The sequence below is a fragment of the Sminthopsis crassicaudata genome, chromosome 4 (genome assembly GCF_048593235.1).
Source record: "Sminthopsis crassicaudata isolate SCR6 chromosome 4, ASM4859323v1, whole genome shotgun sequence".
Classification (NCBI taxonomy): domain Eukaryota; kingdom Metazoa; phylum Chordata; class Mammalia; order Dasyuromorphia; family Dasyuridae; genus Sminthopsis; species Sminthopsis crassicaudata.
In genome coordinates, this window is record NC_133620.1 from 327,092,375 (window position 1) to 327,105,309 (window position 12,935).

Consider the following 12,935-nt stretch of genomic DNA (forward strand, 5'->3'; position numbering starts at 1 on the left):
CATATATGTAATATGATAAGTATAACATTATTGAACATTTGTCTGATTATACAGATCTTAAATTATAGACTTTCTAATGAACATTTCTTTGTGCTATAAATTTTGTGACTTACCTGAGCACACAGAATTATAGGTGTTGGCCAGGCTTCATCTGTATTATTCATGAGATAGTTAATGACATACATTAAAAAGAGAATCATACAATATAAAGGAATGTCCACCAGGGACTGCCCACACCAATATGCTGAAGGGTATAGCCCTGAAATCCATAGCTGGGACTGGGCTTTTATCTGATGGAGAAATAGAAAACATATGATTTTGAAAAGTGAAGTTTAGAGAAATATTAAATGTTAATGATGTCAGTTACATAAAAATACCCATTTCTAAAATAATGCTGTATACACCTTAGATACATCGTATGGATCAAACTGTATGACTAATTCAAAATAGCATAGGCCCTCTCCTCAAGGAGTTTATCATCTTGGGGAGTAGCGTAGAGAATAAGTCATGTATATAAATAAGCATGATACAAGGTAGAAAGTGTCAGGAGCAAAAGGAAATAAAAAGGGAAGCAAATACTTAGGAGGAATATGAGGTGTTGAAGAATGACAAGATCTCCAACCAGGAATGATGATAGTGGAAAGGAAGAGTAGTAGGTGGAAAATCATAGGATGTTTCATGAGTAGGTGGCACCTGAGCTTGGCCTTAAAGGAAAAAAAAAAAGAGGATTTCAATAGTTGAAGAGTAAGGGAAAATATGTACTAGACATAAGAGAACAATTTTAATCAAATCACAGAGAGCCCAGGACAAAAGGAAGAATCAGATAGAGACAAGAGGCAATGTAAAAAAAAAAAAAAAGGTTATAAAAGTAGATTTCAATTAGTTTTTAGGATACCTGAAATTCTAGATTGAAGAGTTTACATCTTAATCCTCAGGGAACTATTAAAGGTTTTTAAGTAGGGGATAGAAGATATGCAACACGGTCAGGCTTACATATTAGGGAATGAAAATGTCACCAGTAGGAAGGATATGTCAAAAAAAGGAGAGAGAAGGCAAAACCAAGACGACTTCCATAGTCTGGGTGAAAGGTGATAGGACCTAAACAAAGATCATGCAGAAATGGAAAGAGATATCAAAAACACTGTGAACACAAAATAATACTGTGTTTCTCAACTATTCTCCCTACTCTTTTATTTTACTCCATTGCCTGCTGTGCATCTCTTGGGTGCCTACTGGGACATTGAAAGTAAAGGCTCCTCTTTCATTTATTCCCTAAATGAACGTCAGGAACTTTGGGCAGGTCTAAAAGCATTCTTTGAACACAGGTCTTTGCATTGCTCAGCATGATCTCTTCTCCACAAGTAATTCTCTTTTCTTGTTCTAGACTTCTATGGCCCATTGTGTTCATGCTCTGAAAATCCTTCTTCCATGCTTGTGTGGACATACTTTGCTAGTCACAGAGGCCTATGTGAATGGATGGTCATTAGTTCAGGATCATCCTACTCAATTTAGACTGCAACACTAACTAGTTACTCTAGCCACAAATCTCAGAGGTCCCTCCTGGTGATTTGTGGTCAGATCTCCACACATCCAAATCATTAACATACTACAGCAATTAGGGATCTCACAGATGTTGCCATGTGAAATGCCCTGAAGCCTACACCTTGTAATGCTGCTTCTTTTTACATCACTCAGATTGTTGGAAGTACAAGGAGAATTCAGACTCAATGGTACCATACCAGTCCAAGAATGTTTGAGACATTCCTTCTACTTTGAGCTAAATTCTATAGTGTGTGGGATGATCCTATTTGGGATTTTCTTGGCAAAGGTACTAGAATAGTTTGCCATTTCTTTCTCCAGCTCCATGAAAGGAAATTAAATCAATTTGATTTGAATTGTCTTATGAAAATTCTGAAAATAACCTGGTAGGGTAAGATACCAGACACTGAGATCCTTTTTCAAACTAAACTGCCTAGCACTCCAATTCTATTGCAGAGAGCACAACTCTATTGGGCTGGCTGCATTGTTTGAATGCAAATGTATGTTTGCTCCAAAAAAATATTCTATGGAGAACTTATACAGGACAATTGCTCCCAAAGTGATCACAAAAAGTGATATACGGATACTCTCAAGGTTTCTCTTAAGAAATTAAGACTGGAATGTATGACATGGGAGACCCTGGCACAAGATCTCCCACTATGGCATGCCCTCATCAGAGAAGGTGCTGTGCTCTATGAGCAAAGCAGAAATGAATTAGCCCTGAAGAATACAAGATGCACAAAATTAGAGAAGCCACCCCAAATGGTCAAAGGGATTATTTGTGTCTGACCTGTGGCAGAGGATACTGGGATCATATTGGTCTGATCAATCATAGTCAGATCACACTGTAACTCAATTTTAATATAGTAAAGTCATTTTGGTCCTCTCCAAGAATGACGAGCAACAACCAACCAGCATGGGGTGATGGAGAGAGTCTCGTGTTGTGAATCAGATGACTTGGTCTCTAGATCTCGCTCTACCACTAATTACCTCACAGATGACTTGGTCTCTAGATCTCGCTCTACCACTAATTACCTCTATGTTCTTGGGAAAGTCACTTAATCTTCCTTAAATGTGATACTGATTTTCAATAGGTCAGTCATCTTTGAAGATGGTATATTTTTATCATAATTTTTGAGTAGAGTGAATTGTCTACATTAATTAACTAATGATTGTAAGTTTTTATCTAGCTATTTAAAACAAGATTAACCACACCTATGGAAGGATATAAGTGAAAGCTGTTTCACATTTTCTGTAAATGAACTTTCAGAGATCATTTAAAGGGAAAAAAAAATCAATGCATATAAATATTGCAATTGTAATTACTTTAAAATTCAAATTTTAGTAACATGCTTACTTTATAATCACTAATGCTACCCATTGCAATATAAGGAGAAATGCTGGTTGCAATAAACATGCAGAAAAAGGATGTCTCCACAAAACCAACTCCTATGGATACATCATCCTGAAAAATGAAGAATAAATACGGTAAGATAGTGAGTAGTAAGTAATGAGCAGTAAGTCAGAAAAATCATAAATACTTATTAATGTTTTGTTCAAATGAGTAAAAAATATACTCAAAGTTATAGAACTTATTCTCATCAAAAAGTACAAAAAAAGTATTACATTTGGGAAAGATAAAATCAACAATCATTAAGTGCTTACTATGATTCAAGAATTGTACTGAATATTAAAGATTTTTTTTAATCTCCTGATTCCAAGGAGTTTGTAGTCTAAATTAAAGAGATAAAACAGAAACAAGACGAAAACAAACTAGAGATAGATGGAGATATTTAACACAGGGAAGGCATTCAGAGGAAGAAGTATTGGGAAAGGCTTCTTGTAAAAACTAGGATTCTAGCTAAAATTTCAACATAGGGAAAATTTGAAGATGGGTAAAATATCTTCATATGAAAAAGGTTCATCTCTCTTACCATAGGACACTAGGAGCTCTGCCTGCAAAACCGAATATACAACTCTTAGGCTCTTACTAAGTGCCAGGCACAAAGCTGTGTTTTACAATTATTATTTCGTTTGATTCTCACAAGATCCTGAGAAGTAGGTACTATGATTACGCCCATTTTACAGAAGAGGAAGCTGAGGCAAATAAAAGTTAAGTGACTAATGCAAATATATAACAACAAGAGAAGTCTTCAATAGATACATATGCTTATTGACTTAATTCTAAGATTCCATCTCATAGCCATCATATTTGCAAAGATGACCAAACAAAAACAAAAACAAAGATAGGAAGGAATGCCAAATGTTGCAATGGTTATAGGAGAACAAGCTCTAATTCATTGTTGAAACTATAAGGTAATCCAATCACTCTAGAAAGCAAACTGAAATGTAATCTAACAAATCACTAAATTGTGCAAAGATAAGAAACAATATATATCCATACATAATGTACACACCCATATATATGTACATATATGTATATGTAGACAATATATGATTCTATTGATCAATTGATTAATTTTGCTGAACTGATTTTGTTTTTTAATTCTTTGTTTTAAGGGATAGAGAGGGACATAATGGGAAGTAATGGTGATATATAAAAATAGCTTAAATCAATAACATTTAAATTTTGAAAGGAAATATGCTAGATTATTGATTATTAGATCAGATTATTCTGAAGTCTTCTAATGCCATAAATTTGTTGGAACAAATCATCAATTTGTTGATTGATGATTAATCAAGTAACTATAAAAATTTTTAATTATATTTATTGTACTCTTGTAATAAAATAGGGAAGCATATTTATACATTTTGGACAAATTTCCCCTAAAAGTTGTTTATAAGAAGGGGAATGGGAAATTTCATGGTTAATAAAAGATTTCATTTACCTAGAAAAGTCACTATGTGACACATTATGTTTACTGACAATTATGGATAAATAAAACATTATTATACTTACGTGAAAAAATGTGCTCCTCTTCGTTTGAATCTGTTCTGATGGATTAAAAATTCCAAGTAGTCCATTGCTAATAACACCCATGAGAACAGGAAAACAGTTCAACCTCTTGGTATTGCATGCAATTGAAAACCTGTAATGCTTAAAAATGATAAATGTGAGCTCTTAAAGCAAAGGTTTTGGTGTATAATACATGAAAACATTTTTAATTGCCATGTTCTGGTTAGGGTTCTGTATTAAGTTAGTGTTGGTATTTACAACATTTGGCCACATACTCTATATTCAAGAACTTGTGATTTTGAAAATGTCAGTTAATGATATTAGGGATAATGGCTACTTTATATGTATGAAGAAAACTAGCATATTTTGAATCTCTGCTTCCCAGGCTTATTGAACTATAGAAGATTTTGAGGCTAAAAATGTAAGATTGGAAATCTTGCATATGGATCATAGTGAAAAAGCTCTAAAAACATATAAAGCCTCTAAAAATAAAGAGAAATCAGAAAAAAAATTAGAAACTGAGAAGAAATTTAGCCTATTTTCATAATAAAATGATTAATCATAACACTTTATATATAATTAATTTTAAGTTTTGTATTTTGGGAAAATATATACAGTTTAAAATTTTCTAATAAAATTCCAATTCATATAACACCAAGCTTCCAAAAAGTAAGATACAGTACCTTAAATGGGCTTTAAGTAGCAATGTCTTAAAAGTCCAATAGATGGCATTATTTTGCTATGAAAGCAAATTTGAACTTAGCAAGGGAATAGATTGGATTTTTTCAGTTATTGTGGTTGTACTTTTGTAGTAGAAAGCAAGCTAAGTATTGTTTTTTAAAATCAAATATGCAGTCATTGTATTGAATTCAGTGCAAATTTTCTGTTTTTCTGAATTTTCTTGAGATTAAATTGAAGTATGAAACGGAGAAGAAATTCTCCTCTTTTCTTTCTGAGTTGAAATTAGATATAAAAGTAAAATAAACTGTATTGTGATCTTTCCAGGTCAATGCCCTTGATTGTTGTGCTATGTATATGCACAATATTTTTAAATGATTTACAAATTGTTTTTGCCTAAGGCTTCAAAAAAGCAGGCTTTTTTCATTACAAAATAGAGAACAGCATCTTTGACTTGCAAATAATCAATAATTACATCTCATTCTTTGAATAGAATAAAATACCTAAAAACAAGCAAACAAATAAACAAAAACAAACAGAATAAACAGGTATTTGTATTATATCTACAATTTAGTAGTATGTAGAAGATTATAGAATGTTTCATGGAGTAGTTACCTGAATTTAAGACTTGAGGGAAGAAAATGATTTTAATAATTGAAGATTAAGAGAAAGTACTTGAGGGAATAGCTTTCATCAAATAACAGAGTCCAGGACAAAAAGGAGCATCACATAGAGACCAAGAGGCTATGTGAACAAAGGCTAGAAAGGTAGGTTACAATTAAATTTTAGGATATCTTAAATTCTAGATTGAAGAGTTTGCATCTTAACCCTCAGGTAACTATTAAAGGTTTTTAAGTAGAGGGTAGGAGGTATGTGACTTGCTAAGGTTTACATACTAGGCAATGAAAATGTCACCTATGAAGGACATGTCAAAGAGAGAAGGCAAAAAAAAATTATAAAATTACTTCTATAGTCTGGGTGAAAGGTAATAGGATCTGAACAAAGACCATGCTCATATATATGAGTGCAGAAATGGAGAGAGATGTCAAAAACACTGTGGAAACAAAATTAATACTGTGTTCCTCATCTATTCTCCCTATTTTTTTTACTTTCATCCATTGCCTGCTGTGTACCTCTTGGTGCCTAGTGGGACATTGAAAGTGAAGGCTCCTCTTTCATTTATTCCCTAAATGAATGTCAGGAACTTTGGGCAGGTCTAAAAGCATTCTTTGAACACAGGTCTTTGCATTGCTCAGCATGATCTCTTCTCCACAAGTAATTCTCTTTTCTTGTTCTAGACTTATATGGTCTATTGTGGTCATACTTTCTAATTAGTCTCTGAAAACCCCTCTTCCATGCTTATGGAAAGAGCATCATTAGCTTTTCCTACTCAAGTTAGACGGCAACACTAGTTCTCTAGCCACAAATTTCACAAGTCCCTCCTGGTGATTTGTTGTCAGATCTCCACACTTCCAAACCATTAACATGCTACAGCAATTGGGAATCTCACAGATGTTGCCATGTGACATGCCCTGAAGCCTACACCTTGTCATACTGCTTCATTTTACATCACTCAGGTTGTTGGAAGTACAAGGAGCCTAGGCTTGGTGGTACCACACAAGTCTAAGAATGGTTGAGATATTCCTTCTACTCTGAGCTAGATGCCATAGTGTGGGGGTGGGAGGTGGGTAGAAAGAACGAATCAAATGACTGAATCAGATGACTTTTGCCTTCTCACTTTACCACTAACTACTTCTGTGTCCTTGAAAAAGTCACTTAATCTTTCTTAAATGTGATAATGATTTTCAATAGATCAGTGGGGCATATCTTTGAATTTCTGTGGAATAAAAAATTAACATCTAGCAATTCAAGAAATTTCATAAATAGATTAATTGGGTAAACTGATTTCCTTTGAAGATAGTTATTTTTATTGTAATTTTTGAGTAGAGAACATTGTCTGCATTAATGATCGGATTATTGGTAAAGCCTTTTTTTTAGCAATTTGAAACAAGGTTAACTACATTTATGGAAGGATATAATTGAGAGCCAGTTACATAAATGTTTCATAATGAACTTTCATAGATTACTTAAGGAGAAAATTACTGCATATAAGATATTACAACTAGTTTAAAAGTTCATGCTTTAGTTATTTTGTTATCACTGTTATTACCTATTGCAATATAAGGAGAAATGATGATTTGCAGGGAAATTATGCTTTTATAAAAATCAACCTCTATGGATATAACACTATTTAAGGCTAAACAGAACTATGATGGACTTTAATTTTTTCCCTGAAAAATATCATATTTTATAACTATTTTAATATTGTTGTGTTGGTTATCTGTTTTAAATAGTTTTTCTACATAGAAATCAAATAATCTATCATCTTTAGTATACTTAGGTCTCTTTTACATATTTGCACTATATAAAAAAAGTCATGAATGAAGAATTCATTATAAAATTTAGCAATAATTAAGAAAGACAATATAAGTGTTAGCATGCTTTGGCATATTTTATTCAATAATTACTGAATAAATAAATAATTTGTTCTTTAAACTCATAAGATGTTTTTTTGGTGCATAGACCTTTAATATATCTCTCAAGTCACTTCTGCCATGGTGGTATTTAAACTTCATTCTTAAAGAGAATCATTTATTTGATCAATTTATTACAGTTGTTCTACTGGCAAATTATTAATACCATTAGACTCAAGAAGGGAATTTTGAAATTCCTAACAAAGTATATTCTTCTCCTTTTCAATACCATCTGAGACATCAACATCATTTTCTCATACATTACATTATTTGATGAAACTTCTTGTGTCAAGTGAAGGTTTTAAATTACCCCATGTTATTCTCAAGCTTTTTCCTCTTTAAATTGTTAGCTCCTAAATTTCTTCTATTTTATCTATTGAAATAGTCGGCTAGTGGGTCTGTCTGCCTCAAATCTCTCCTTATTTTAATCCATCCTCCAACTAGCAACTAACATGATTTTCTTAAAACAAGTTCTGTCCATGTCACCTCATTTATTCAATAAATTTCAGTGGCTTCTTATTCTGTGCCATGTAACTTATCTGATATAAAGATTAGCTAGTGTTATTATTGTCAGTAATACATTATTGTTTGACTTGGACCTGAGGGTACCATCAACAAAACCAATAAGAAGTTTTTCTCTGTAATATCTGTTTCTAATTTTGTTATCAGAAGATACTGGCATATGATGGAAAAATCATATATTCAGTTTATTTCAAGCATATTTATAGTCTGCTCATTTTAGTGGTGAACACCATCTGTATTGGAGTCTTTCCAGCATGTGGGGGTATTGGAATTTCTGATTTTTGTTTTTTACTGTAACATCAAAACTCAAAGAGTCCTCTATTCTTTATCTCAATCTGATCATCAAACTGGTTTTATGTAAGGTTGATTTGTGACTCCCAATCACTGAGTTCTATTTCTTTAACTCTTAGGAACAATGACACAACACTTATTGAGGTATTGACCCAATAAATGGTATCTTCAGAGCTCAATTTGCTAGTCTTTCAGTATTTCTGTCAGGCCTTTACAGTTACCATAATAGTCCCAGAATATGCATTCTATGTATCACCTTACTTTGCATCCCTAACATTGCCTTGGATAATAGTGATGGTTATTGTTATAGTTGCTGATAAGAACTAAAGTGTCTCATGAAGTTATTGGTTTTTATTTTAATTTTTTAATTTGCAAATTACATTTTTCTTTAAACATGTACAAAGATGTTGTATGCTTGCTTTTTCCTGAATTAATAAAATATGTTAAATGAATTGCCATGTTGCTATTTTTATGTATTACAGCATAGTTTAAAATATACATATACACACACATACACACCCACATAAAAATAGAGAACATACCTTTTGTTTACCAGAAATTATGATAGCTCCATTATATGATGGATCTTCTATGCCATTTTTATTTCTAAAGTTAACTACTTCCAAAACAATATTCTGATGCTTCAGTGAATGTACAAAATCTTCAAGGTTTGACCCTAACATGTAGGAAATAATAGAAGAAAGGACTAAATTATGAAAAAGTGACCCCAAAAGATAGTCATGTTAATATTCATCACAATTTAAGTAGATTTTATAAACCTAATATAGGAAAAATATCAAATTTCCTAGAATGTGAAAAGGCTTCCCTGTGAACATTGTTAAATTTTGTAGAAATAAGTATTTCATTTTCATGATTTATATTTTTTTCAGAGACCAGAAATTAATGAAATTTCATTAATAGATGTAAAAAAGGAATTGTTGTAATTAAATAGCACTTATCTAATTTGTTTTTAAACTTCTTTCTATCCTATTAATTGGCCAGTTTCAAGTTCAGGTGAATATATATGTCAAAAAATCTTTTGTACACTATATTTCTCTGTGTTATTATCATTGTTTATATTTTCATTATTTGAAAATGTTAGCAAAGATTTTCTTCTACTAAGATCCATTACTTCTCCCAGATATAAGATGTTGTTTCTGTTAGTGGTTCGGTTAACCTTGTCTTCCTGCCACCTACATTTTTCTAGAAGGCTGCTATTCTCTCTTAAAGTTTACTATTTACTACCCCTAACCCTGACCAATTTGGGGGAATTATGCCAAAGACAAGTACATTTTGATTGCTGTCTTGAGACAGACTTTCCTAATGTGATTTGAATAATCTTATCCACTGAACTTAGAAAATGAGTTGGGGAGCACATAGTGTTTTATAATCAGTTATCAATGTCTCAATGCTTAACAGCAACAATAAGGCACTGTCCCTTTAGGGTTGGATAGCCATCTCTGAACTCACAGATTAGAAAATATATTAGAATGGAATTTAGGTCATTAAAGCAAAAGTTATTGGATACTTTTGGTGTCATGAACAATTTTAGCAGTTCAGTGAAGCTTTCAAGGTCTTTTTCAGAATAATGTCTTTTAAATGAATAAAATAAAATACTTTGGATTACAAAGGAAACCAATTATATTAAATACAGTACTTAAATTATTTTTGAAATCAACTTCATGAGCTCAAGTTTGCATTTGAGACTGCAATAATTACATGTGTAATGAGAAGCAATAAGTTACAAACTAAAAGGAAGAAGTACTTTTTTGAAGGAGGAACTCAAGGAACTCGTTTCTAAGTCTTATAGTATATATAGGGACTTAAAGGAATTTCAATTGATGGGTCTCTGTATGTATAGTTGACATAATACATCAAAAAGGATAACATCTGATTAAGCACCTTTTTGCTAAAGTTATAAGATTTGTAGAGAAAATTACAATGGATAAAACTCCAGCTTCCTGCCCTATTGCAAAAGAAAACCTAGACTCTTCTTATTTGTACCAAATATCCAGAGAGAGTGGTAGGTATCACTAATGGATAGGAAAATTGATGCCAATGAAAGGAGAAGGTAGTAATTAGGAGGATTCAGCAGAGAGCAGAAGAAGTACTATAGCAAAAGCTATAGAAACCAGTGGTTATCATTGAAAAAAGCTTTGTAGATTGTGAGAAAGATGCAGTTTATATAGTCTAACAGACATTGTTAGCATGAGAAGACTCTCATATTTCAAGTGGTATTGGGGGAAACCTTGAAGAATTTGAGGTTGTTACAATTCATTTACATAAGATAATAACACATTTTTATAAATAACATGATTATCTTTAATAACAAGGCTTGACTGGGTCTGTCTGTACAAGAGAATTTGTTGGGTTTATGAATAAGGATTTGAACCAAGGGAAATATGAAAATATAATTAATAATAACCTAGATCCATTGTGCTTTAATCTACCCCTTCCTACTACAACACAAAAGTAGAATAGTCAATTTTTCCTTTGTCTCATCAGTGATATTTTATGCCTAAATAAAGCTGGATATTTTCATTTTCTCATAGTTACTATGTCTTAAGAGTAAATTAAATGGAAAAATAGATATTAATCACATATATATGCATGTAGATATAGATAGTTACTTTTACCTGTATTATTAACAACCAATAGACTAGTTAGAGGAGTATGTGGTTGTTGTCCAGGGGAAAGGAAATACATGTTAGGAGAAAGTCCCCAAGAATTAGTTTGACGAAATACTTTATACAGTATGTTTTCCATAATGAAAGGGAAATAACCAATTCCAAACACCAGTAATCTAAACAGAAGAAATATAACATTATTTATGGCAATATTTGTTTTGTATGACATTCAATCATGCTCCATTTAGAAACAATTATGCAACCAAAATTATTTTAAAATTAGCAGATATGCTGATAGAATAAAAATTGATAACAATATGAGTTTATCCAGCGCATTTAATAATAATCATAATCATTGAGAGAGGAAGCATGGCACAATAAATGAAGAACTGGAACCAGACCAACATGTATTCACATTCTATTTGTAATGAAGAGAGAATGAAAGATAGAGATAGATAAACAGATATAAGTTTCTGTGTGAAGATTTTCTTTTCTTAAATGTTTGACAAACACATGTGAAGTTCTTTGATACTCACAGGCACAGGAAAGCTTTTTTTTCATGCTTTAACTTCAAGAGGCGAATCTTTGCTATTGCACAGACTTGCTTTCTCCACAGAGCCATGCCAGTGATCATTTCAGTTACTGAAGAGAGAGCTTGTTCCAATTCAACAAAACACCTAGCATCTCTTGTCATTTCTATTTTCTCCTGTCCCCAAATGCCAGAATCTATGAACACATCAAGAAAGCAACAATGCAAAATAAGCCATTATTAAAGAGCTATCTTAATTATAAGTAAAAGAGAGACAACATTATGTAATTGATAAAAAACTGGTTTCAGAGTTAAAAGACAGATTCAATTCTTGTATATATTCTTACAGTGTGATCACTTAGCTTCTTGGTGCTCTAGGCTAAAGCTTCTTAAACTGGATTATGACCCCAAATGGAGTCACATAACTGAAGGTGGGAACAGTGAAAAATTTGGCAACAGTAAAAGATATCCTGAGGTGATTCAAGGCAATTCCAATACACCTGGGATGGAAAGGGCCATCCCACCCCCTTCCAAAGAGAGAAATCTAGAGTCTGAATGTGGAACAAAGCATAGTATTTTTACCTTTTTATTGTGTGGTATTGTTGTTTACTTGGGTTTTTTTCTTTTTTGTGTGTGTTTTTTTCCCTTTTGATCCATTTTTTTCCTACACAGTTTGATGAATATGGAAATATGTTTAGAAAAATTGCTATACTGGATTGCTTACTGCCTTGAGGAGAGGACATGGAGAAAGAGAGGATTTTTGCAAAGATGAATGTTGAAAATTATCTTTGCATGTATTGGAGGGAAATGAAGTACTATTAGAAAGGGACAAAACAGTAGAAGATATCAAATATTTTTGCCACAATTTAATTCTTTATGTAAAAACATGTACTTCAATCTTGCTTTCGTCTTTAACAAAAGATAAAATTATCTGTATACCAAATAATGTTTTTAAACAAATTTCTTTATGATTTATTATCAATAAAGTTGTATAGTTATTTTATATACCTATATACCTGGGTTCTCATAAAAATTTTCTCAAGCAAAAAAAGTGTCCTTATTGAAAAAAATTTAAGAAGCCCTGTTCTAGACAACTCTCTAAGACTATGTAAGTTACAGAGAAGGTGATGATATGTATTAATAGAGGTTACTTTCTCAATCTAGAGTTTTTAATACAATGAAATCACAATACTAGCTTCTATCACTATTTTAAGTATACTTCAAGAACCTCTTTATAAATATTAAAAATGTTTAGAGTATTTATAGTCATTGAAAAAAAGAAAAGAAATAAATGATAA

The 12,935-nt window shown here is 32.1% G+C and overlaps 1 protein-coding gene across 5 annotated transcripts in view; it reads right to left on the minus strand.

Moving 5' to 3' along the window:
- LOC141538799 (ATP-binding cassette sub-family A member 10-like) overlaps positions 1-12,935 on the minus strand; it is a 118,606-nt gene that overhangs the window by 31,592 nt on the left and 74,079 nt on the right. For all 5 annotated transcript variants that reach the window (XM_074260617.1, XM_074260616.1, XM_074260619.1 and 2 more), the window contains 6 exons: positions 11,645-11,834; positions 11,118-11,284; positions 9,024-9,157; positions 4,460-4,597; positions 2,897-3,004; positions 114-290 (listed from right to left, as the gene is read on the minus strand). In XM_074260617.1, the coding sequence (XP_074116718.1) occupies positions 114-290; positions 2,897-3,004; positions 4,460-4,597; positions 9,024-9,157; positions 11,118-11,284; positions 11,645-11,834 (914 nt within the window). The remainder of the gene's footprint in view (positions 1-113; positions 291-2,896; positions 3,005-4,459; positions 4,598-9,023; positions 9,158-11,117; positions 11,285-11,644; positions 11,835-12,935) is intronic.